The sequence below is a fragment of the Cucurbita maxima genome, unplaced genomic scaffold, assembly GCF_002738345.1.
Source record: "Cucurbita maxima cultivar Rimu unplaced genomic scaffold, Cmax_1.0 Cma_Scf00001, whole genome shotgun sequence".
NCBI classification, from domain to species: Eukaryota; Viridiplantae; Streptophyta; class Magnoliopsida; order Cucurbitales; family Cucurbitaceae; genus Cucurbita; species Cucurbita maxima.
The window spans coordinates 2852660-2879662 of NW_019272017.1; the positions used below are offsets into that span (position 1 = coordinate 2852660).

The 27003-nt window shown below is 37.0% G+C and overlaps 4 protein-coding genes and 1 long non-coding RNA gene across 6 annotated transcripts; 2 read left to right on the forward strand and 3 right to left on the reverse strand.

The window, feature by feature from the left end:
* Positions 1-125: 125 nt before the first annotated feature.
* On the reverse strand, positions 126-7827 carry LOC111479331. The gene is made up of 9 exons (XM_023123915.1): positions 7273-7827; positions 6360-6476; positions 5043-5125; positions 4273-4709; positions 3584-3762; positions 2122-2207; positions 1612-1745; positions 748-1050; positions 126-316 (listed from the first exon to the last, which is right to left on the reverse strand). Exons 1-9 carry the CDS (start codon positions 7612-7614, stop codon positions 135-137), a joined length of 1863 nt encoding a protein of 620 aa, XP_022979683.1. The 5' UTR covers positions 7615-7827; the 3' UTR covers positions 126-134.
* Positions 7828-9409: 1582 nt separating this feature from the next.
* Positions 9410-13179, forward strand: LOC111479699 (homogentisate 1,2-dioxygenase). The gene is made up of 9 exons (XM_023124514.1): positions 9410-9830; positions 9918-10148; positions 10504-10583; positions 10897-11064; positions 11215-11390; positions 11583-11652; positions 11778-11932; positions 12217-12300; positions 12805-13179. Exons 1-9 carry the CDS (start codon positions 9448-9450, stop codon positions 13045-13047), a joined length of 1590 nt encoding a protein of 529 aa, XP_022980282.1. The 5' UTR covers positions 9410-9447; the 3' UTR covers positions 13048-13179.
* A 1344-nt stretch (positions 13180-14523) lies between these two features.
* LOC111480401 lies at positions 14524-17226 on the reverse strand. The gene is made up of 6 exons (XM_023125417.1): positions 16863-17226; positions 15985-16774; positions 15786-15881; positions 15226-15374; positions 14931-15132; positions 14524-14823 (listed from the first exon to the last, which is right to left on the reverse strand). The coding sequence occupies exons 2-6, from the start codon at positions 16579-16581 to the stop codon at positions 14650-14652; spliced, it is 1218 nt and encodes a 405-aa protein (XP_022981185.1). The 5' UTR covers positions 16582-16774; positions 16863-17226; the 3' UTR covers positions 14524-14649.
* A 3894-nt stretch (positions 17227-21120) lies between these two features.
* LOC111482248 lies at positions 21121-23298 on the forward strand. Its single transcript, XR_002718172.1, has 2 exons — positions 21121-21694; positions 22799-23298. It is a non-coding gene; the product is annotated as an uncharacterized LOC111482248 (long non-coding RNA).
* Positions 23157-26178, reverse strand: LOC111480269 (transcription factor TCP4-like). Of its 2 annotated transcripts, none has more exons than XM_023125227.1 (2): positions 23564-26178; positions 23157-23464 (listed from the first exon to the last, which is right to left on the reverse strand). In XM_023125227.1, the coding sequence occupies exon 1, from the start codon at positions 24891-24893 to the stop codon at positions 23598-23600; it is 1296 nt and encodes a 431-aa protein (XP_022980995.1). In that variant the 5' UTR covers positions 24894-26178; the 3' UTR covers positions 23157-23464; positions 23564-23597. The 2 variants fall into 2 exon arrangements, with proteins under 2 accessions (XP_022980995.1, XP_022980988.1); XM_023125220.1 differs by having other exon boundaries at positions 23157-23482; positions 23564-26176.
* Positions 26179-27003: the final 825 nt, after the last annotated feature.

The window sequence follows — 27003 nt, forward strand, 5'->3', positions numbered from 1 at the left end:
ATGAAAACGGTTCCTCCAATGGATGTGTATATACTAATCTCCAATGGGGACACTCAGTTGGCAAAAGAAGAATTAAAGTGAAAATTATTGTGCACAAAGAGATATGTAAATAATAAAGATTTGAAGAAGGAAAACTATTGACTACATAATTTAGAATGGAGTTGAAACGAATTATTCATGTGCTTCTTTAAAAACAGTAACAAGTGCTTATCGTTTTGCTTATCTAAAAGGCTGTAAACCTCTACCACATATTTGTGGTTGCTACCATACATATGACATGCGCACGCTGCTTTGTAAGTCAAAAGCTCCAAAGTACCTGTTGCATTTACCAAAGAACAAAATTATTGAAAAGAAAGCCATCTTCATTCATAACAAATCTAATTCTTAGGATGCAATGAGTACATGTTTGAATACTTTTTTTTCTTTTTTCTTTTTTTGGTTAAGAGTTCAACATGTAAAGGAGTTTCAAATTTTTGAATTTTTGGTCGTGGAATATGGGTTGAGTCTACCTCTAACATCTTAGTCGAGAATATATATTTTTACCGATTGTAAGGTAGCCCTTCTAAGCAACTAATGATACTAAAACTATAAAGACCCAAATAAACTATAAAGGTGTGAAGGGTAAGTACCATTGAAATAACACTAATTTAACCCTTAGTTAACCTTAACACTAAATCATTTAAACCAAACAGCAACATAAGAACTGAAAATAGCATAGAAATGGAAGTTTAAAAACTTTGCACGTACCATCTGAAGTTTCTGATGTAATATTACAGCAGAAATGGTGCGTCAACCACCATCGACAACGCAATCTCCATGCGTTTCTCAAGTTTTTTTCTGTAAACAACTTGAGGTTACAGTTAATATTCAAAGAGGACCTCAGCTTATGTCCACCACTCCCAATTGAACATGCTGCTGATACTCTATCCTCTTCAATTTGAGAAAGTTTTAGAAAACACATAGCCAATTCTCTCCATGTATCATATTCTGCACGTGTACCATCTAAATGCAAAGCTATCATTTCCAAAAGAGACTCGAGACTGTAATTTCCTGGATTTCCAATAAAAAATTGAATTGAATAAAAAACAAAAACCAAAGTTCCAAGACAAGTTTTCAAGCAATTACATCACAGGCAAGCTGATTATCTCCATCACACCACAGACAATACAACAATCACGCTAATGTGAAAGCATTATCATCTTTTCATGAAATAATTCACGTTGTTATTCATACTGAAAATGTAAATTCAGTCACGGTGAGGACTAAAAATTTGAGAACTCTAAAGGAGTTTTATTTCCAAGAAGTTAGGCAACCACAATGGTAAATTGTTGCGTTCATGTTATGACAAGCATTCCATAGATAACTGGCTGGGGTGAAGAAGAAAAAATAGAAAAGTATTGATCTTCAGGTAATGAAACCAGAATACACTATTCTATAAGATAGCTTTTCATGGTCAGAACTATTATATACTATAAACAAGCATTAGAGACTACACACCGTATATATGTGCGAGGAATTCAACCACAAATTATCATCTCAGAATCTCAAATTTGTAACTCTTCTTGAGGTTTAATAGTTCATATAAAAGACTGTTCTCAGCAGTTAACATACCGTTTCTATGCATGAGAACAAGTTTCCCCAGTGAATGACAACATGTTGGATCCTTCTTCAATATCTTCTCGTAACAAGTTGAAAGCAAGACAACGTTACTATGATCAAAATGTTCCACAAGTGCAGCCTTCAATCTGCAGAATTTCTAAATCAATATTTATTTAAAGGTAAGACGCCTTCAAACCTATGTTATAAGTGATTTGACGGATTACACTCAGTTCTTATGTTTCTTTGTGTGTGTGTGTGTGTGTGTGTGTGTGTGTAATTTTCATAGAGAAACAGGCTTCCATTTTAATGAGTCAATGGAGGCAACAGAAAATAAAGAAACGAGCCCCAACTCTTGATAATTAAACACAGGATAATTATAAATAGATTAGAGGATACATGACCATTTACTATTTTGATCCCATATAAAAAGTTCCCAATCTCTTTAACATATGATTTCTGAAATAATCAATTTCAAACACTAAATGCAAAATAGAGAACAAGGCTTTGAGCAAGTTTTAGTACCTGAAGGGAAGTGTTGCATTGGAGTCGCAACATATATTTTCCATTTCATCGAGTGCTTTGTCAACACGACCACCAATCAACAACAACTGAAATTTGTACATCAAAGAGAGAGATGAGCATACAGAAGAAATTGATTTTGTGAATGATCATCCTAGCAAATTTCATGCATGACAATCAAAAGAAGAATTTCCTTCCCCAGAAGAACTTCAGAGACAAGAGAGCAGATGCTTTTCTGAGATGACGGGGAGGGTTCTTTGGCAGGTTGCTTTTTTGGCTATGCTGTGAAACATTTGGTTTGAGATAACCAAGAGAAATTTTAAGGGGCTTGGTAGAAGTGCGGATTTAGGCTGACTTAAATGCTTTCACATATCTACAACTAGAGAGTTATGTAATTGTCCTTTGTTTCATTTTTAAGGACAAGAGATCGTATAGTAATTTTCTTCTGGTTTTGGTCTACTTGTTTGTCCCTTATGTAACCGGCTTCCTTCTTTGTCTTGCCTATTCATCTTAATGTTAGCTTGGTTAAAGAAGAAAATGGAAACGAGAAGTTTGGGGATTGAGCGTCTAAGAAAGAGGAATAAGGCACTCTTAGCAAACGTGTGCCCAGAACATTCTCAGGTCCAAACAAATTGGGGCACAATATTCTCCAGCGTAGAGGGGCAACAAATGAGATCCATGAAGGCTCTAGAAGTCTTTGGCGGTTAGTTGCCAGAGTAAAAAAGAGATTCTATCGTAGGGCTTTTGGAAGTACACTACCCTGTTCGAGATTGGAGGCTGCCTATTTGTCCTTTAGGTTGTTTTGTTGGTTGCAGCTTCCAAGAATCAAAGTTCAGTTTCTTATCCAAAACTAGAGACACTTGATTGTAGTAAATTGAAAGCTAATCTTAGAAGATGGAAGCAAAAACAGTTTATGAGAAGACCTTGTGGTGATTAGATCAACCACGCTCAATGTCCCTTTTCCGAGTTTCAAAGTGACAACAGTACAAACAGGTAACATTTATTTTTTTTATGATTATGGTGAATTAAAGAGCCATTCATGCTTGCCTTCGAATTTTGTGATGCACGTTGGATTCTCCACATATACTTTTTTTTTTTTTAAATTGAGGTGGAGAATAAAATAGTAAAGTGGATATTGGAATAGAGAAGTGGGCAATCAAACGGGCATTCTTATTAAGAGTTCCTCCCATTTCCAAGCAAATGCAACATTAAGTAGTTATAAGAATAACATAATCATGCAAGGAAATTAGTCAGCAATCTATCCATAAAACTTTCAAGTAATGGATGAATTTAAAAGAAGCCGCTAAGCTTAAGGGGGGGTATTGGGATGTGAATGTAATTAGCTTTCATGTTAGATTTGTTTAAAAAGTTGGTATCGGTTTCCAGTGATAACCTATAAGATACCAAATATTATCAAAGAATCACCTAAACTGAATACAAGTTTGACAACTTAGGTTTGCCTTACCTGTATAAAAGGAAGTAAGGCAACCAAAATTGGTGGATTTGAGTTAAGTGCAAGTTCTAGATGCTTCACTGCGTCCTTATAATAGTCATTCAGAAACTCGCCGCATAAACTAAGGGCATTCTCCCAATTCTCAACGGAAGGTGGCAAATGTAGAGGCAACAACAGTGGATCCAAACCCTCTGTGGCAACAAAAAAAGGTATTAATTATTTTTTAGTAAACTTGTAATCGCGAATTCATCAACTGACATTTTCATAACATTATAAATGAATTTTTAAAAAAATAGAGAATAGATATCAACTTTGGGCTAAAAAAGTTATAACGTACAGAAGATTACATTTGTAAATGATGGCTTTCTTCTGTAGCCATATTAATGATCACAGATCAGAATAATAATCAGGTCATTGATACTCAACTTACATGCCAGTCCCTCATAGTTATATGACAAATCGAAGTATAGAATATGTGTGTACGCGTGCATAGATATAAACAAAAAACAAAAGTATGACCAATATTACTAAACAGAAGCAACAAAGAATAAAAATATTCAAACACTTTCACATGCTGGTAACCTAGATAGATAAATGAATTGGAAGCGCAAAAGTTTCCAACAGAATAACGAATCCAATTATGAGAAGCATGAAAAATAGAGAAGGTTTAAGATCACATAATTACATAATTTTAAACTTACCAAGAGCAGAAAAAATTGAAACACAGTGCTGATAACCTCCATTATCTGAGAAAGAGGCTTCGTTTTCATCTTTTTCCACAGAACTCACATAAAAATCTAGTGGCTCAAACTTTTGGGGATGATTTTCCACTTTTATTTTATGATCATCCTCAAAAGAAGCTTCTGTGTGACCCTCACTATCAACATGAATTAATTTATGATCCATGACGGAAGTCTCTGAATGACTCTGATATGAAGCACCATCTCCACGAGAGTTGCTGACAGAACACCCATCTGAGTTTAGAATCATCCTATCTGATCGAATTGGGGAGTGATACTGGAGAGAGTCCCTCCACTGAATCTCTTCAGGAAGTGTAGAGAACCACAGCTGCCGAAATGTCAATCCTATGATCATATTTGACATTGGATCATTCACAGATTCATGCTCTTGCATGAGGCTGACATAAGAAAAATAGCATAATTAGTTGGAATAAAGCCTTTCATTTCTGGTTATTCCTTAACATCCAACAATACGTTCTTATATAAGCCAACTCTGGATAGTTTGTATAGTATAAAATGTTCGTGGGTTCTTTTTGCATTATAAATATTCGTAAACTCGTAAAATTGGAAACACCCTCCAAGTGGACACAAATGATATGGCTAATAACTAATAAGATTTCAATACCTGCTTTGGTTAAACGTTTCAACCAAATAAGGTTTTTAAAAAATACAACAAAACTTGCATGCATGCCACATGTACACAACTTATATGGCCAGTCTGAATACCATACCATAAAGCAGCCTGATGTGCATCCTCCGTGCTTCCTTCTTCAAGGCAGAAAAGAATGAATTCCACATGGACCATAAATCTGTCCTGCAAACCTTGGAAATTTAGGATAAGCATGCAGGCAGTTGGGAAAAACACATCTCTAAATGAAGCATGCATAAGATAGACCAATTTCTCGTCAGCTATCCTCTCAAGGACGGAACCAAGGTTCATTACCCAAAATAATCCCAGTACTTCTCTCCTTTTCATGTGTTCTGTGCCAGAAGAATTTAGCAGACCATTTTATTATCTTCTTTTAGTTTGTACAACTCATTCACTATGAAGCTCTGAAAAATCTTTATGGGATGTTTCACTTTCCAGGGGCCATTTCCTAAATGTGAAAGCTACTCTAAGGTTGATTCTTGGGAGATGTCCGTTTGAAGAAATAGGTTGAAGTTCTACAGGAGTAATATAGAATGTGCACTCTATTGGAGAGTTAGGTTGAATTCCAATCCTTCGTTCTCTTTCTTGTTTAAATGAAAAGAATTTTCTGTGGTGCTTTAATATAGTTGCAATCGGAAAGTCATTAGAGTGGAAGTAGTCTTCATTATGTGGTAAGGGTTTCAAGTTCTTTCTTAACGACTTATTAACGTTATTCTACATTCAGGAACAAACCAAGAGGCAAAATATAGTTAAGATGGAACTTCAATTTTATTAAACAAAGTGTACAAGATTTCCGTTATAACAACTTTTTATAAGTCAATATTCAAGACAGATTAATTTAAGCCATTAACTTTAGGTGAATTCCCAAGGTTATGTGTGGAAGTTGTATAGTTTTATTGTATTGTAGATTCAAGGTATGTGCCTCTAATAAACATGATTTTTTGTTTCCCTCCCTGGCTGTAGATCAATTTATAACACGGCAAAACACAAATCAATCTCTCCTCTTAAAAGAAATGAAGATGCTGATGACAATAGATAAAATAAATAAATCAAATGTCAGGACTCCATAGAATGAGATGAGACCACAGGTCCAACAACAATCGAAGGATCAAAGAGATACGATATAACTTCAACTAGTCGAAAACAAAGATATCCATGTTGTAAAGCAAAGAAATTTAAGAAAAATCCCTCGATTTCATAACTTATAGACCTCCCTCTTTCTTATATTTATCATTCTCCCTACTTCATTCAAATTTCAAGCATATTGGATGCCATAAATGCAATTTTCATTATTCATGGTTATACATATAATCTTGCCAACAATTGGAGAAAAAGGATAAATCATCGTGAAATATGCAATGTTCCCTTTAAGGCAAGTAAGAATTTCTACAGCCCATACCTCAACGGGCCAACGCTTCATTGATCCAATCTTCCTCATCCAATTGTCATAAATGTGTTTGATCCTATTTGGTCTCATACGATCACCTTCTATATGCTTAAGAAGCTCCATTGAAACCTAAAACAATTAGTGATACTCCGCAAATCACATACTAGAGGAATCTAATTTGGTACATCAATGCAAGAGTCTATGAATTGAATCAAATGCGAGTGGTTGTGACACCACCAAGACCCCACACAACACAAATTATATGTAAAAGGTACATGCACAATAACCAAAATGAGAATAGCTCAACTGATTAATGCATACGTCCTCAACCAAGAGGTTAATAGTTCAAATCCCTCGACTAACAAGTTGAAGTAAAAAACAAATGTACATGCACAAAACACTTAATTCAATAATGCATACTACAGAAATTTACTTCATAAAACAGATATGATCCAGTAAAGAAGAAATAACATAGAACTGAAAAGGGACTGGATGAACAACATAAAGAGTCCGTATAAAGCAAATCCACCACCAAAAGATGAATATTTAAATATCCCCTACATAACCCCTCCCTCTAGCATTATACAGTTATCTTTGTTTCTAATCTAAGACATACACAAAAGTATTTTCCAGAGTAAGGTAACCAAGTTCCAATGTTGAGCTACACAAGGCTCATGCCAATCTCCATCAACAAGAACGCTTGGTCTGTTCTTAATATCACAAAGGGTGCAAGAACCACAAACTCAACTGGATCTGTTCTACCGGTTGGACGACTATGTAAAAGAGCTCTAAAGTATATTTTACATATATGATAGATTATAATTCCTTCACCTCCTTTTCTATTTGAAATATACATAGTTAATGAAATTGTATGCAAATCAATAGAACTACTATAGATATCAACAAATAGGCGTGTATATATTACCGAATACTTCAAACGATTCCTAATAGGAGATCTATCCCGCAAAGTCCCTTTCAGTAACATGCTCAATACACCACTTGCTTCCACCCAGTTTTGCTGCATCATAAGTTTGCGCAAGACATTGCGCAACGTAGTTCGATTTTCTGCCCTCAACATCTTCGGTCCAATCCCCAGAACAAACGACGGCTTTGTCAAAGCCAATGTAATTTTTTTCATTGCCGCTGCTCGCCGGCCATCATTACTACCGTCAGCTTCTGTATCAAGCTTTCTTTTCCGACCAGTGGATCTTTCAGAACCATGTTCGGCTTCCATCACAAGCGTATCCCCCATTAATTCTGGTTCCATTCTTCCAAAAATCCCCCTCAGTTGTACTTGCAATAGCAAAGGTATTACGTACTAAAGGTCAGCTTTGAAAACGGAGCTCGAGAGTTGAACTGGCCGGTCGGTTTAAGGTTCGGTTAGGGCAGGGAGCCGTGTCGGAGCGGCGAGCAGCGGAGAGCCAGTGGCGGCGGCGGTTGTCTGTAAAATCGTGAAGGTAAGGAGTTAGGCGGGCAAGGTGAAGGCGGAACCAAGCATTTTGTTTTATTATTATTATTATTTTTAAAAAATCGATTCTATATATTTCTTTTTGTTTAATCAAAATTTAAACTAAATCTTAAATATGTCAACAAAAAAATAATAATAAAAAAATCAGAAATTAAAAAATAAAAATATAAAACTTACCGAATATAAATTAAAGCTCCATAACTTATTAAATATAGTTTAAATTGAAAAACTAAATAAATATTAAATTTATAATTTAACTAAGTATATATTTTAATTTTTTTGACGTATTTTATAAAATTAATGTAATTTTTATACTCCATAAAAAGCTTATTTAAAAATTTTAAATAATATGTAATTTTCGTAATATAATAGTCTCAACGGTGAATTTTTGGTGGAATTGGGAGTTTTCAATTATATTAAAAAAAAAAAATTATTGTGTCAAATATGAAAATGAATATTTTATTTGATGAGAATAAGTCTTACAGGTACGTTAAATACGGTTCTGATATAGTTTGTAACAACATAAATCAATTTTGATATTGTTAGTAACAACCCAAACTCACCACTATCTTGTTTGTTTTGGCCCATTATGTATCGTCGTTAGTCTCACAGTTTTGTAATGTGTCACGAAAAATTTGCTACACTTTGAGATCTCACATTATTTTGTTCAATTCTTCAACCAGTGTGAGATCTCACATTATTATTTAAAATAAAAAAAAATAGTATCTAATGTATAGTACGATAAAAAAAAAAACTGAAATTGAAACAAGCACGATCAATATAAAAAATAATGATTCTTGAGCTCAAGTACGAGCGATTCAATCGCATGTGCTCGACTGAATATACATCTATGAAACTGTAAAATCCCTTTTGAGACTTCAATTTCGGTCGATAATGCTTGTCAACTTCATCACCGTAGCTTTGGCGACTCAACATAGGAAGGCAGTGATGCAACTTGGGCAGCGAGAGATTTTTTCTCAATGGAACATATCGACATTTAGTTTATGAATACACAATGAAACATTATGAGTTCAAAGTGGACTCCAGTCGACGAAGAAGGTGACCGCGTTCCTCAAACCTATTGTCGAACCCCACTCAGCGTAATATGGAGGTACTTATGGCGGAACGGGGAGCGTGGACCAAAGGTGTCTAATAGCTTGATTGAATTACTAAATACGGAATTAAGGACCAAATAAAATTTAAATTAAATTTTTATGGACTAAAATCTAATTGGTCTCGTTTTCAGGACTTCCGTGACCCACTTTAATAGATAAATAATTGAAAATTTATCGTTTTTCTTAGAAAAATAATTAATTGAAAACAAATAATTTGACAATTATTAATAATAAAAATGAAATCTTGCAAATTATAAAGGATAAAAACGTCAATTTGATTCAGAATTTAATATAGAAAAATAATATAGTTACTAGGTTTATCGACAGAGGACTTTAATATAAAAAAATTAAAAAAATTAAAAGATATTTAAAGATAAGTTTAATATATATATATATGTATAATGAAATGATTAATTAGGTATTAAAGTAGTATAATTAATTTAAAAGCGTGGAACTGAAAAAAGATCGTTGTTTTTAACATATAAATGCAATTTCGAGTTCATCTCTATCTTGTAACATGGTGAGCTTCTTGAACACGTCATTACGTGATTTCGATCGTGAATCTAGTTGCGTGGGGGAATCACCGATCATTGGAACCGCCGCGTGTTCTCCGGTGCCGTTTTCCGGTTTCAATAGTCTCCACAATCGATCATCATCTTCATCTGCTTTTTATTCTTCTTCAGTTTCAATGGCTGCTCAATCGGTCGGCGAAATGGACGGCGAAAATTTCCCTTCCGACCTCGCTTACCAGTCCGGCTTCAACAATCATTTCTCGTCGGAGGCTATTCCCGGTGCTCTTCCTCAATTGCAAAACAGTCCTCTGATATGCCCGTACGGCCTCTATGCCGAGCAGATCTCTGGCACTTCCTTCACATCGCCTCGCAAAGTCAACATGTGCAGGTATTCTTTTGTCTTCTCGTGTTGTCAGTGTGGTTTTTCTGGTTTTGGTGTCTTTGTTGTTTACGCATTTCGGATTTTGGTGCGCAGTTGGCTGTATCGAATTAAGCCGTCGGTCACGCATGAACCGTTTAGGCCACGTTTGCCTAAAAACGAGAAGTTGATCAGTGAATTTAATGCGTCAAATTGTTCGTCGACTCCGACTCAGCTAAGGTGGAGACCGGCGGATGTTCCTGATTCACCGCTGGATTTCGTTGATGGTCTGTACACTGTTTGTGGAGCCGGCAGTTCGTTTCTTCGGCATGGTTTTGCTATTCACATGTAAGTATGTAATCAGTATTCCTTCTACGGTTTCTTAGCTTTGAATCTTTTTCTAACAATCAGTAAATTTTTTAGGGAAGGTATTATTTGTCGGATTTATGGGTGGGGTATTTTGTCAGAGCAGAAAATATGAGCCCTTAAGTTCGACTCTCTTTTTCCCACCATGGGGGTCGTTCATTACCAACACGAAACAGTACAAATTTTATACATCGTGTTACGAGTATTGATCCCCCCAATAAATAATATTCTCGATACCTTTTTCTGGGATTTGGTGGGGAAGAAAGCAATAAGATACCCTTTTAGACTGGTCATTGGTTGAATGCTATGACTGAAACAGTATTGATCATTTGTATAGGTACACAGCCAATAAGTCAATGGAGAACTGTGCGTTCTGTAATGCTGACGGCGACTTCTTGATAGTCCCTCAGAGTGGAAGTGAGTTATTGTTGGTAGTTACTTTCATTGAAAATTATGCACGTAGTGGGCTTCAATCTGAGTATTTTTATTCGGAAAGTCCAGTTAGTTTTAGATTCTTTGCACGAACATCTTGTGCGATCTGTAAAGCTGATTCCAATTCTATGTTTTCAACTTTTGGCTACATACATAATCCTCAACTGTCTTTGCATTATCTTGTCATTGAGTTATGGAAGTCTCTGCTGTATATTGAATCTGAAGGAAACTATATTCCTGTCTTAAAAAGTTTTAAGGAAACAGGATCAAACTCTTATAGAATATTCTTATTCTACAGGGCTGTGGATTATTACCGAGTGTGGAAGACTGGAAGTTTCTCCTGGTGAAATAGTGGTTTTACCTCAAGGTTTTCGCTTTGTTGTTTATCTGCCTGATGGTCCATCACGTGGCTACGTAGCTGAGATTTTTGGCAGTCATTTTCAGCTTCCTGATCTCGGACCAATAGGTATCTAACCTCTTATTATCTTCTCGACAGCCATTTATTTAGGTTTTGACCACATTCTTTTCCTTTTTTTCCCGAACATTGGGAAATAGTTTTCTGAGTTTTGCATTTTCAACTAATGTAATATTGAGGGCTAAGTTCATTGACATGTAGGTGCTAATGGTCTTGCTGCACCAAGGGATTTTCTTGCCCCTGTAGCCTGGTTTGAAAATATTTCTCGTCCCGGTTACACAATTGTGCAAAAATATGGTGGGGAATTGTTTACTGCCATACAGGACTTTTCTCCCTTTAATGTAGTTGCCTGGCATGGTAATTATGTTCCCTATAAGGTGGGTGTTGCGTATGCCATGCCAATATAGCTTAACTTTGGTTTCTTTTTGTGGAATTAAAAATAAGTTTGTCTATACTTTCTTTCAGGCTTTTTGCTGTTTATGTCTTGTTATAGGCTAATGTTTCCTATCTTTGCACGTGTGTGCCAATTCCACCTCAATATAACTGGAAGTTGATTCTTCTCCTTGCAGTACGATCTTAGTAAGTTCTGCCCTTACAATACTGTGTTGTTTGATCACAGTGATCCATCAATAAATACAGGTACATACATATAATGCATTAATTTATTTCGCTTTAAGTATACTGCTTTAAAATCCTTGACATTTCATTGAATTTCAAGTGTTTTATTCACCTATCTGAATTATCATGTTGCTGCCCTGTTGTAGTATTAACGGCACCAACTGATAAACCCGGAGTAGCGTTACTCGACTTTGTCATTTTCCCTCCAAGATGGCTTGTCTCTGAACACACATTCCGCCCCCCATATTACCATCGCAACTGCATGAGTGAATTCATGGGTCTCATATATGGAGGCTACGAGGTAATTTTCATCGTCTCGTTAAATAAAGAGACTGAATGAACCAAAATATTTAGGGAAGGAAGCGAAGTTGCTTCTTTTATTATTACTCTACTTGCCTTATAAAGTCGTAAAAGCCTCTCCTTGCCTGTTACCTTAATGATAATGTTGTTTCTAGGTAGAAAATTGGATCTGACTTCTCCCCCTTTACTTCGACAGGGTTCTAGTTTACATTTCAAATGGATTGATTTTATTCCAGTAATGTATTTTTTTCCCTAGATCTTTAGAATTTCTGATCCATCTTTCAGGCAAAAGCTGACGGGTTCCTTCCTGGGGGTGCCAGCCTTCATAATTGCATGACTCCCCATGGCCCCGATACTAAAACGTACGAGGTATGCAGTGCTTCTTATAAGTTCCATTAGTCATTTAATTTCCACCACATTCAAACTTTCTACCTCACAAGTTTCTCTGATGGAAATTAATTATAAATCCAAGCTTCCATCTTGAAGGTACAGCATGATAATATAAAGCATCGTCTTTCTTCTATAATTGATATGATTAGTAAAAGATAAATATATTTTATTGGTTTATTTTTTTTCGATTCTATAAATATCAACAAACTTTCTATACTTGGAAAGCCACAATTTTTTCTTTTAACATCCACGAGGGACTCGTAGTCACCGTGGCTTGACCCGATTCACTCTAGAACCTCTAAACCCTTTATAGATTACATGATCCTTATTGACCACTATGTCAACTCATGGAAGTTTACTTTACTTGGAAAGCTACAAATGGATCTTCTCATTCTTCCAACAGTATATACTTTTAGTTTAATTGATCTTAGACCATTCCTTCTATGATTCGACGAAAAGTCAGTAAGCATTCTCTTGATTTAGGCCACTATTGCTCGAGGAAACGAGGCTGGACCTTATCGAATCACCGACACAATGGCATTTATGTTTGAATCAAGTCTGATCCCTCGCGTATGCTCTTGGGCTCTGGAGTCTCCATGCATGGATCATGACTACTACCAATGCTGGATAGGATTGAAATCTCATTTCACAAGTGAAGGAACAACTAGAGACATGGATCCACGGAAGGTAAAAACTGATGTTGAAAATGGAAGACAGACTGTGTAGATATAATGTTGGATGAACATCATGGATTTCATGAAAAGGTTTCCATCCAAAGTGTACATATAAGAATAAAATTATGAATCTTATAAAAAATAATAATAAATTATGACAAAATGATGAATCTTCTTGCTGTAACTTCTTTACTTTGGTAATGCCAACATTTGTTAATCTTTCAATAGTAAATATTTGATCTGTCCTTAGCTCAAGGGAGATCCCCCTTGCTCCTTGATGCCGTGCCTCTTCCCTTGCCCTTGATCTTTGGTATCGTCAAATGATTCTATTATAGTATCGTCAAATGATTCTATTATGTATCGTCAAATGATTCTATTATGGTAGGTAAAATTCTACTACCCATATGAGTTTTTTTTTTTTTTTTTTTCCCTGTTTTTGTTTTTTTGTTTTTGTTTTTGTTTTTCCTTTTGTGAAGTCCTCTTTGAAGATATGGAGAAGGCTGATAGGTTAGAAGTCTACTTATGTTTGATAGAACTATTGCACGGATTTCTTTTCCAAGGTGTGGTTATTCTCTGTGTTCTGTTAAAAAAAATTATGGAAACTAAAAAGAATATGATTTTATGCAAATTCGTTGATTATTTGAATTTTTTTGTCATTTTCATCCAAAAGTGTTATTTTTACTTTTGAAAAAATCGTTAAAAAGAATATTTTCATTGCTTTTAATGAATTATAAAACGCAAACAAAATTCAAAATCGATGAAATTGTGCAAATTTTCATATTAAAAATTAGGGGTTTTCACATTAGTTTTTGTTAAAATTAGTAGGTGAAATAGTAAAACTGTAGAAATTGTAGTAATTGTTTGGTCTGTGGTTTAAATTGATGAGTTTTAAGGGGTAAGAATTGAAAATTTTCCTAATGCATTTTGTACTTAAAAAGTTATTAGAAATTTAAACCTCATAGACACCTTCAATTTTGCAAGTGTTCGGCTAGATAGCACACACCTTGACTATTCTCACGAGACAACTGTTTGACCCTACTACATTTCTAGTTGAAAATACGATTGTCTCATCATTTTTTAATTTCTACAAGTATTCGGCTAAATAGCATATACCCTAACTATTCTCACGAGACGACTATTTGACTCTACTACATTTTTAATTGAACATACGATTGTCTCATCATTTTTTAATTTCTACAAGTATTCAGCTAAATAGCATATACCTTAACTATTATCACGAGACAACTATCTGACCCTACTACATTTCTAGTTGAACATACGATTGTCTCGTCGTTGTTTGATATTAGCAAGTGTTCAACTAGATAGCATACACCTTAACCATTCTCACAAGACAATTATCCGACCCCAATACATTTCTAGTTGAACTTGTAGGTAGTATGTTGCTCACGAGTATGAGTTTTGTAACTCATCACGTTATGCTTAATATGATGTTTACAAATTTCTCCCTAGCTTATATTCAATTTACTACTTGTTTTTTAAACCTTTGCATGCTGATTTAGCTAAAACATAAATGTAGACTCATTTGGGTATATCCGAGTAAGGAAAGAAACTTGAACATACCATTCTTATGATCTCAAACATATGGTCTACTCTGCAAAAAGGTTCCAAAAGCAACAGGTACAAACTCTGGTGTTTATAATTTCAGATTAAGATCAACACTTTCATCTTCAATATTGAATCTGCCCGAAGTTTTGGGGGATGCCTGGCCACTTTGTGCCATTTCTGGAGGGAAAAAGCGGTAGTATGGCTGAAGTCGATTGGACCGACTCGGTTTTGGATGGGGACAAGTTGGGATCTCCATGCTTCCCTTCAACAAATCGATGCAAACAGCAAAAATTATCAGAATGCAGAAAGAAACACCAACTCGGTATACTAACAACTCGAAATGGATATCATTTTTGCTGTTTTTCTTACTTGACGAGGTAGCGATATGAGATCTGCAAACTCATGGTTACTATCCACAGCATGAGCTGAAAGGTGCTTGAGTTTTGAGCTTTGGCATATCCATGTAGTTGTTGGAGTGGCTAGTGTGAGTAAATCTCCTCTAAAAGTATTTCCTTTCAACTTTTTCCTTGAATTTGGTTCTGAGGATGAAGATGAACAAGATGGACCTTCTCTGAATAGTAAAAGACAGACGATTTAGACGCACTTAAAACACATTTGACAATTGAAAGTGTTGAAAGGAAAACAAGATGAACATATGACAAACCCGATAAACGGATAACTATAGAAGCCAACGTTACTACAAGAAGCGGATTCATCTGATCTCATAGGAGCAGCCATAGGAGGTCTGCAGTTGAAAGTAGGGCTTGCAGGGATGTCCATAGACAAGGCATATGGTCTCTTCATGCCAAACATCTACAACCACACATGAATATATTCACTAAAGATCATAGCATTCGCTTGTTTGGTTTTTTGATTTTGAACATATCGGAAATTCAATATGACCCAAACTTATAGCTTTTATGTTCAACTTGTGACTGTTCGTTACCATATTTTAAGTTAGTCTTCGACTCATCGTGTCTTTTGTGACACGAGTCCATGCATTCTCATTTGAAATGCAAAAGGTATCTGCTAGCCTAACATGCACTATTCAAAGATAAGTGAACTACAGAAGCCAAAAATTTCCACAGTTCAATCAGGAGGGACTAGTTGAAGACTAAAATCTACAGAATTTTATCCCAATAGCAAAGCTTCTTACAAGTTGTTAGTGCTATGCCATTGACATGTTTAAGTTGAATGAATTCAAAATGACTATAACCTTAGTACCTCTGGCCACACTGCAGTGTAGTTGCCACAATAGCTTTGGTTTGAAGGGGGCTCTGTAAGAAAGTTTAGCAGGGACGATGACGACGACACATCCACCTATACATTTCATATAAATATCCTTCAAATAATGGTTTTTGAAGTCCTAAAGTATATTTAAATGGAAATCCGGAAGGCAAACAAACCAAAAGTGAATAATTACCCCTGCAGAAGAAGATAGCTGATGTAGCTGTTCTTTTTGCACCAATCCTGGGGAAGGCCAATCAATGTTGGCTTCATTGGTCAAAACGAAATTCGATCGAAATCCAAAGTTGAAATCGAAGATACAATTATCCTTTTGAAGATTGAATTCTAGGGGATTCCATGTTTTAGGGACCTCTCCTTGCCCAAGTACAGGCAAATCCGTCGTCTCGAAACCACCATTATTCAACTGGATCAGTGCAGTACTACTGTTCATGCTTGTATCATCAATATTGATGCTAGGCAAAGGTGACTTGAAAACAAAATTGGATGGAGATAGAGAGGCAAGTGGAACAGAACAGGAAGATTGCTTTATGGGGTGCAAATTTGGAGCTGATACAGATAGCTTAGAGGAGATCTTGGCAGGTGATAAAGAAGATGAGGGCGAAAAAATTGCAGTAGCATTTTTCTTTTGCTGTTCTTCTAGCCTGATCTTTTCAAGTTGTGCAACACCTAGCCCTCTTTGAGGAGCTCTCCTTTGTTTTGACTTCCTATTGGAACCGAACCCTAAACTACCATCACCACCACCATTATCATGAGTTTGATATTCTTGTGCCATTCTTGCAATCTTCCATCTAATTTTTATCTACTCCCAAAATATCACTCCATAAAATTTGACACAAACCCTAAATTCAAACACGGATATAGACCGTAACTTTTTTGACATTTCAGTAGAGCTCAAAATCACTGGCGTATTTCATATATCTCAATCACTCTGTTCTAATGCACTTCCATTCACGTTTTGAAAATCACTTCAAAAATCCACAACTCCTTTAATCCATCGGAGAGCAATGCAAATCAAAATCCAAATGAAGTAAGATAACAATCTGAAGAACTTACCCGGCTGTTCAACGGAAGAGATCGAATGAGGAAGAATTTTCGGATTTTTCTCGATCCAGTTGCTTCTTGTCTGTGAGGAAATCAAACTCGAAAAATGTGGAAGGGCTCCATAACATGTTTTCAGGAAAGTTAAATCGGGCAAATCTAAAAGCGCCATAAATAGTAGTGCTCTTTGCGCTCTTTTTTGCCGCCCGAATCCTCGGTCTAACTCATCCACTTCCTTCCTAGACCCTGAAAATTCTCACTCTGTTCTTCCCTCTCTCTCTCAAATTATGGTTACAATTCTCTTAATTTAAAGAAATGACCAATTATCACTTCATTTTACTTCTCAACATTCCTTTGTTCTTCATGGTTTGAAGGATGAACGTTCCTCTAGTTCAAATAAAGAGTGAGATTATGAACACTTCAGATATCTTCGGGTAAAAAACATTGTATATTTAATTTAATAATTAAAGACACTGTTTTATTTTTTTTATTTTTTTGTTTCATATAATAAATATATTTATGGTTGGAAGATAAAAGTCTACCAAGGGAATGATAATGAGTTTATAATCAATAAATATTTTCTCCATTGCTGCTATGAACGCTTATACTAAAAATGGATTATATTATATCATTGTAGAGAGAGTCGAGTTCATCTAACATGATATTAAAGTCATGTCAGATGAAAGTCGCACATTGACTAATTTATGGAATTATTATGGAACCTTTATAATTTTTATAAGATAATAAAATAATTAATATTTTTTTTAACTCTACAAATGGCAGTTTCCAATTCCAATGCGCGCGCGCGCCTCTTCTTCATCACTCCGCCATTAGAGGGGCGATCATTCATCTTCCGGAGATGAAACCGCGGCTTCGTTTTGATTCAGCTGTCAGCTCCAAAATCATGTACTTCGACGGAGCCATGCTTCTTCTCTCTTTTCGTTTTCTTGCATTCTACCTAACCTTCTATTTCTACTCCCTCTCGCCTCCGGTGTTTGGCGCTGTTTGTTGCTTGTCCTCTGGTAAGCTCCTGTTCTATTTTAAGATTATTTTGTCTTTTATCTCTCTGTAATTTTTTTGTTGCATTTTGTGAAATTCAATCGAGGCAGAATCATCATCCGGTTTAATGGTGAGGATGAGGGAGAGTTGTGATTTTGTCTTAGAGTTTGTATTGATTGTGTCTTATTTGTCCAGTAGAGTATATAATCTATTTGTTATAATGTCTGGAAGAGAAGGAGTACGAGCCTCTAATTTATACACTCTGCAATTTCCATTTTGAGTATCATTCTGGTTGAATACGGATGAGTTCAGCAAATTGTTTTTGGACAATATTCTAGCAACCCAAGGTGAAACATGTTACAAGCAATGGATAACAAATTAGCTTTCTCTTTAATTTGTTATCTTTTGAAGATAAGAATGAAGAGTATAGAAATAGTTTTTCATCATTCTTTCTAGTGGTAGCCTTCCCATAAACTTGGGGTAGAAATAACGAAAAAAGAAAGCTGTGAAAGCAGAATGGAAATGTCAAGAATTCAGTTTGGCTTCATACTCTATATATTTAGAGCCAGTTCTGATTGAATTCATCTCTAGTTCTTCATGCTCCTAGAATGACCATAAACTTCAGTGATCCAAAATTGATAGCCATCTGGGAGGGTCAGGTGTGTGGTGAGAGTAAACAAACCTTCGGTCACCTCAGAGATAAGATAACATGGGTCGTTTCACCTGATGAGAATACCCCACGAGGAGCCACTAGCAGCATCCAAGGATGTCTAGCTAATATGCTCCACTCCAAAGAGATTTGATTCTCCATCTATCGATGGTATGCAACTTAGTTTCTTGAATAATAACCAAAGTGGGGTTTAATCTGAGGAGAAAAGTTTTGATTAAAGTCCTTTTTTAGCTATCTCCAACGCATCCGCCATTCCAAGAACTAACGATCGTAAAATGGGGTTGCCACCCTTCGAAGAGCTTAGATGACGATTTGCCATAGTTCACATTGGTAACGGGGCCTGCAAGCTCTCTAACTTTCTTCTTCTGCTTTTGTACTATTTTGGTTCTCTTATTGGTGGTGGTATAGGCATAACGCACAAATGATACTCCTGTAACCAAGGAACAATAACATGCATGGCCTCAGCATGTGAAATGGGTCAGGGGGCTGTAGCTCCTCTTCTAATTCAGGCTCGGGATCGAGATAGAGGGTGCCAACCTCGGAATTTGATAATTGAATTTGTTCATTAGAGGGAGGGAGAGGAGTTTTTTAGGCTACCATACCAAGGATGGTGGAGTAGAAGAGAGAGGGAGAGTGCTAGAGACAAAAATCATCATCTATTTTTGTGGTTAATGGTCACCGCTAAATTTTCAGGCGAAGGGCGAAAGGCGAGAGATCGGGTAAAATTTATGTAGAGCATGGATGGTGGTGATGGCAAGTGGGGTTGGATTTGGACGGTCAACTGAGGCAAAGGGGAAGAGATGGGCTTTATAGTTTTAGGAGGTGAGCCTAGCTTTTATGTACTAGTCTCAGGCCTTTTTGGGAGACGTGGGATTTTTGGTCCATGAGGGGGACGAGCTTTGATAGGAGGGGACAAAAGAGTTATCATTGCTTAGGGAGGGTGGGTCAGCTATTAGGTACACCGATGGTGGCTGTACAGTAGAAATGTCAGGTAAAGGAAGACAAAAAAGGACAGTGGTGTCGGCGATAGACACGATGGATTGGGGGATAGAGACTTGTTAGCAATGGGTTGCATTTCTGAAGGAGACGAACCCGGGAATACTCCAGCGGCGGCCCTTTTCCATGAACCCTTTTAAAACAAACCCACCAAGTAATTTGAAATGACAAAAGGATCAATCTGAACCATTAGTGGCAACGTAGATGAGGACGAAATAGCAACTTTTTATAGGATAAATTCCCGATTTGTTTTCCATAGTCTTGAAGTCTTTTTAGACAAAGCCTCTACAAACTTATTTCGTATATCAAAGGAATTGGGCCGTTTGTTTTACATTTTGGGATGGTAAAAGGAAAAGGGAAGTGGGAAGAGTTGGGAAGAGTTTTGTGAACCATGTTTGGAGAAGGATTTTAAAACTTTGCATGGGAAGAAGTCTTTTCACAGATATAAAAAATGGCTTTTATGCAATTTTTAAGCCTATGTTTCCTTTTTGTTATTTTATTTTATTATTATTATTATTATTATTATGTATTATTTCTTCCTTCAATGATTTATTTTTCTCGATTTTCTTTCATTTTTTAATTCTTTTATTTTCTTGGGCATGAGCTTAGGCATTCCAGGACCATGTTTGTTTTAAAGTTTTAATTTCTTCCATCATCTTAAATTCTTTGAAAAACTTGAGTTTTCTTCTCTTCATTTATTTTTCATTTTTATTTGTGATTTTATTTTACATATCCATAATTAATTAATCAATTAGTTATCTTGGTTTATCAAAATTAATTATTTAATTAGAGTAAATCAATAATAATTTGTTTAAATATATATATAATTCATTTTTACAAATAAAAGTTTACTAAACAAATGAATTAATTAGTTAACTTACTATATTAATATTTTAATTATCAATAATTATTACTAATCACTAATTAATTATAAATAATTATATATTGGGACTCATCTTGATTAGCTCATTCATTAATATATCATAATTTTAAAGTATAATTAGTCATTCAAATAGAAATTGTAAGTGATAATAAAGAACTATAATTAATTAAAATTAATTAAGTATTTTATTATAATAATTATTTTAAATATGTTAAACTAATTCTCCAACCACATGAGACTCCAAAGAGTTTATGGAACAAAGTTTTGTAAAAATTTTTACAATATTTTCTTCATAAAGTTAAAAAAATGAACTTTCAAACATGGGGTAACTTAAGAACACAAGTTAAAATAAGGAGGAATGTTGGAAGATAAATAATATTTAAACCTTTATTATTATTACCTTTAATTAAATCAATTATGGACTCTAAGTTTGCCTTGGTTCATTGACGAGATTTCTTAAATTAATACGTGCTCAAATTATCATATCATTAAAGAATTGACTATATTATACTGTATTGCCACTCGCTTTACTATACATCCCATCATCTGTTCAGATTGTTCTATGATCAAAAGCAAATTCTAAAAGATATCTGAACTCCTGTAGGTACTATATAATACTGACAGTTTAAAGAACGAAGTATAGGACTCATTTATTTAAGCTGTTTTTCCTAAATAAATGTGGGAACTCTTTGCCCCTTTTTGATTGAAATGGATTTCTTCTTTAAGTATGAAAATTAAGCAAATAAATCAATGCAGAGAGGCTCCATATCAGTTGGTAGAACAAGAGGCATATTTTACACCTATTGGCAAACAAGAGTTGCTTTATCAGCTTGAAATCAGTTCCTGTTTTTGTCTGCAAATAAATAAGTCTTTAAAGGAGTATTGTGAAGTTTCTGTTGAGTCATTCTAAAGGTGAACCCATCTGCAGTGGAGGGCGAACTCCTTAGATCTAAGTCCGGCTTCATAGAGCCTTGACAAAGAGCACTGGGGATGGAGCTGGAAGGATAGATGGATTGCAGATGGCCATAGGAGATACGAGCCAATACTCACCCCACCATTCCAAAGAAGGTGCAGGTGAAGCAATCAGGCATACTCAATAATAAAGTGACTTATCAACTGGGGTCGAGGGACTCAAATTCAGCCAGACATTCTCCGTCGAACAGCAAGTGGAGTTTGAAGGCCAGAGATTCAATGTACCCAACTGCTGAAACAAGCTACAAGAAGCTGAAGGTCATTTCTGTAGATAATCAACCAACCCAGAATCCACAGCTGACAATGACATTCAATGATATGAAATTGGTATTCCTCACAATAATTTCACTGCTTGCTTTCTAGTGTGAATCTCTATTATTTTGCCTAACAAGAAAAAACCCTTGGTCTTCCATGAAAAAATATGCTTTATACTTCCATCATAACCTTATCCTAGGCATTTCCTTGATTAGTTTGCGATTCTCAAGAAAGAAGAAGACAGAGTGTCTGAACCTTAGAGGTCTCATTTGCACTTTCCTTGCTCTGTGTTTATTGCTCTGCATATACTGAATTAAAGAAGCACCAACTAAAGCTGAGCATTGTCGCTATCTCCACATGAGACAATTTTTTTTATCCAAGAGTCTGCAACATAGAGAGAAAGACAGAGAGAGAGAGAGAGGAACATTCCAGCTAGATTCTGAAATTTAACAGGGTTGGGGACCATAGACAGATGGTGAAGCAACTTAATTAGGTGGTATCCATCTGTATATTCTTCTATAATTGGGCATTTTTGTGTTCATACCCTTCTTTCTTGGTTGTCCAGTAGATTTACTCCACTCTGCCCCACTTGATCTACCAGCCACGATATCCATCACACTCGTATTGAATATGGTGCAACATTTCAGATTCCTCTACCACAGGATCTTATTGAGTTCTAATCAGTTCCCTTTTCTCTATCAAAACCTACAACTCATTGTTTCAGAAGGAAATACTAGCCCTTAATACCAAGACTTAGAAACAGGAATCCAATTCTCCTAATTCGGGTACAATAGGATCCCCGAGACTGGTGATAAGCTTCAACTTGAGGTTGAGATAAGAACAGAATCTTAGTGCTGATGGATTTATGAGAATCAGCCTTCCTGTGCTTTCCTTTTCATACTAGAATTCAGATTCCAAGTTTATCATTCGAGGAGGCTGAAAGGAAAGCCACAACGCACTGTTGCCATAATACTTTGCCAATTTTGTGATCAAAATTTCTGAATTTGATCGCTCAGGATTAGGAGGCAAACCTTAGGACTTGCTGAATTTCTGAGCTCGAAAACTTCAAGCAATTATCTACTGTTCTTGGAAAATGACTTGTCATTTGCTAACATGCCCCAAAATCCAAGCAATGAAAGAGAAGTGAAAGATTTATTCTAATAATTCTTTCTGCAGGTTTTAAGGAAGATGTTGAGGCAAAACACCTCTCTCTTGGAATTCACTCGAGCAGACTTCATAGTTGCAGGAAATAGCAATTAGCTTATGCAATCTAGACAACAGCTTAGCTCCTTTAAACAGGTAAAAGATACCGATTATTCCTCTAGTTTTCGCAACAAGAAAGCATCCACCAACTTTAACCAAAGTTGATAAGCATAAAGTCCAGATATGCCTAAAACTTAAAAATCTCTAGTCTTTTACTACAGAATTATGCTGTTATGCATAGAATTAAGGGGGACCATACCACAAACAGGCTCAGTAGTTTCCTGCTTCGAAGGGGAAAGTAAAGAATCCCAGAGAAACTAAAACTGAAATATTGATTAAAAAAGTAGTTATAATAATCAAAGTCTTGCTACATAAACAAAACGAAAGACAGTTTCATCGTTGGATTAAACAAATATTAGAACTAAGAGTCCTTTTTTTTTTCCAGCATGAAATAACATAATCAACTGACAGAAGATAAATAAACCATGGACCATAAGACCTGAAAAACTCTCAGATTCAGTACTTCCATGGTAAAGGCCATTGAAACAAAAACGACCCAAAATTCTACCCTCTTGAGAGCCATGCGGTGGCTTGACTGCAGGTGCTGCTAACCTTGGCTTTCTGATTGAAGATGCACACCTGCAATAACATAATCGTCTAAAGTAGGAGAAAATCTGAGGTTAGACCAACTGTGTTGAGGATCAGATAAATTTGAGAACTGGGTTTCGAAGTTAGGACCTGTTGACGGAGAAATCTTGGGATTTTGATCTAATCAATGGCGAGAATCAGAGGAAGCAGAGGATGGCTTGTCTGAAATGCCATTGTGCTCCTCATCACCTTGAATTCGCGTTGGAATGTGAAACCCGGAGAACCCGCCTGAGGCGAATCCTAAACTTGTGTAGGAAGATTGGTGGATCGATGGTGGCATGTGATGCTGTTGATGATCAGTAGCTGTAAGTGATTGATCAATCCAAGCGCGAATTGAAGGTGTGTTACTGGACTGAAGGGGTCCCCTCTGAGAAAAAAACTGGTTTTCACCAAATAATGGCTGCATAAGTGACGACGGTGGCAGTGCAGTTGACAAGTGAGGCGAGTTGAAGACATATCCTGCACTTCTAATCGCAGCTCCGCCATGGCCACTGCTGCCGCTACTACCAGTTTCTGCACCAGATGCATTCCAGGAAGTTATCCTCGGGAACCGGCTAATCTCCGCCGGATTGAGGTTGTTGTGCTCAGACCAACCAGCGGTGGTCACATCAAACCCACTTAATGTGGCGGTGCCGGGGAATAAAACGTGATCATTCTGATGACCTTGACTCTGGTGCTGAGCATGATGGTGCCGGTGAATAGCTATTGGGTCTTGAAAAGATTGCAAAGAAAGACGCAGATCTTGGTTCTGGCTACTCGTCCTGGAAAGCAAATCTTGTGGGAAATTCTGGAACTGAATGGACGATGAGGTGGTCTCCGCCGCCGCCGTGCCAACGGGGAAGAAGGACTTGATGGTATCAGCAATGGAGTCCGAGTCCAACGACGGTGGGAGAAAGCTCGAGGTGCTGTTATTTGGGCCTCCCCCCATTTGGGTATGCTGCAAGTTTTGCAGAGGAAACTCTGAAACTCTGCTGTGGCTCCCCACCACCGAAGCTCTCCGATTACCGGTTGGACTGAAGACATCACGTTGGACAGAAAGTAGACTCTCGTTCTCATCGTTTAGGCTCTGCTGCTCCTGCCGCTGTGTGGATGCGTTAGCTGTGCTCGGATTCCATGCAGGGAGCTCGGCGAGCTCGTCAATGGAGGCCTTGGCCTTTTTGATAAGCCAGTCTACAGCTTTACTGGGTCGGTCGTAGCCGAGGCGGTCTTGAACATCGTAGAACTGGATGGCGGTATGGGCCGAGAGGCGAACCCGGCGGTCTCTTGTGCCTTTGGCGGTGCAAACTTTGCTGTGACGATCTTTTCTTCCAGTGGAACGAACAATGTGGCCTCCTTGAACCTCCACGATCTCGCCGCCGCCCCCGCCGGTTCTCATCCCCAGCCTTGACGACGTTGTTGTTTGGCGGTGGCTCTCACCCATTTTTCTCGCATATTCGATGCTCTGGTCGGCAAAAGTGGAGGCAGAGGCGGCAGGTGCCGCCACAGGATGAGGAGGAGGAAGCTGAAAGTAAGAGCGTTTCTTGGGGGCTTGCTGCTGGTGGGTTTGTTGTTGTTGTGACTGTGAATCTAAAGCTGCGTAGTAATTTTGTAGACTTTGGTCGTCTTGGTGGGTGTTTTGAAGAAAAAGATGCTGATCCTGGTGCACATTGAAGGGCTGCGATTGCTGCTGATGGAGGTTATGGTGGTCTTGGCGGTGGTGGGGCGGAGAATCTTGGTCGTCTTCCTCCTCTTTTCCTTCTACATGCCTCGAATTTAGAATCTGGTTCTGATGATGATGATGGCGATTTCCTTGAGGATCCAGACTCGGACTGTTTTGCTTTCCTTCTTCCAGCTTTAAATGGGCAGTGCTTTTTTCCTAATCTTAATGGCTTCTTTTATCCTCTTCTCTCTCCTCTCTCTCCCCTTCTCCTTTCTGCAATTGCTGCTGCTGCCACCACTCTGAAACCTGTTGCTTCTGCTGCTGCTGAAGATTCTGCCGCCTCGTCTGCCTCTCCCAAAAAGTTCTGCCATTCATTTTTTTCACTTCCATCCCCCATTCCCTCCCCAACTATTCCCCAATACTGAAAATCCAATACCAAAACCACAACCAGAAGCCTAAACCCAGTTCAATTCCACAGCCTAACCCATCTCTCACGCTCTCTCTCTGTCTCTCTCTCCTCCCACTTTCTCTCTCTGCTTCAGCACAGCTTTTGAGAGTTATGTCCCTTTATGTGATAGATACCCACTTGACCAGGAAAACCCCAGATCACTTTACACAATCCCCTTCCTCCCCAATTCCTTTAACGGTCTGGTTGGGCAATTCTCTTTCTACATGAGATATTTATAGAGACAGAGCCTGTGATAGGTGTTCTTTCTCTGGCTACGGATTGTTTGGAAGCTATGGAAATTGAATGGAACAGTACATCATCAAGGCTACAAAGGAAAACAAGAGACCCAATCGAGGTCTTTAATGGTGGCAGCAGCAGCAGCAGCAGCGGACAGTGGAACTTAGCCTACTGCTCTGCTCGTAAAGAAGATCGTAAAGATCTCTGCCAATATCATTACTGAATTTGCTGCGATAGTTTGTACTACAGCAATCCCTCCCGATAGATTATTTTCTGCCAAAATCTTCTTTTTTCTATTCAATTATTGGTTTATTTAACTTTATGCTGTCTAATACAATACCCTTTCTCTCTCTACAAAACTTGTGGCTTTGGAGCTGTTTATTTCCATTCAGTTTTCTTATGCCTCTCTGACATTAGATCTTCAAAAATAAATTCCAACTTCAAAAGGGGTTAATAATTGATAGGAACATATTGAAAACTCTGACATGGGTTTCTTCACAAGTGGAGAATCATTAGTTCATGTTGAAATGGGAATAACCTTTTATTTGTCCTTCTTTATCTCTTTTTTTTTTTTTTTTTCTCCTTCTTCCCTTTATTTCCAAAGTAGAACCGAGGTGGAGAGATTTAAAACTACGTAGAATCTTCAAACTGTTGTACCCTACCTTCTCAAGTCAAATGACTCACTCCTTCCCTTGGCCTTGCCTTCTAATTCCCATTTGGTTTCAATTGACATAGTTGATTCTGTAATTTACATAACCATTGCTTTATTTGCATATATGTCGTTGTTGTGTTTTTTGGTGAATAATATGAAGAAAGTCCTTCAATGATGTTATTGAAGCTTTATTTCCATTTGCAGTGACAGTTATTGGATATTAACTTTTAGCAGCGACATGTTTTTAACCGCTTTGCTGAAAATATAGTTACTGAATCGACCATTTCAACTGTGGAAGTAGTAGTGGTAGTGGTGAATAATGGGTGTGCCAGAAAAACATAAAAGAAAAATTGTCCTTTCTGTGTGTAGAAGGGGGAAGGGAAATGAATTGGAAAGAGAAGATTGAAGAGTTCTTAGCTGAATTCAAATTAACTGACTCACTTATTATTTTCATTTCACAGTTTTTGATAGGCTGGAAAGCAGTTTTGGCTATAGCTTTTGGCTGAGCTCTCTCTCTCAGGTACTTGTCTCAATCCTTTGGTAGATTGTATCTA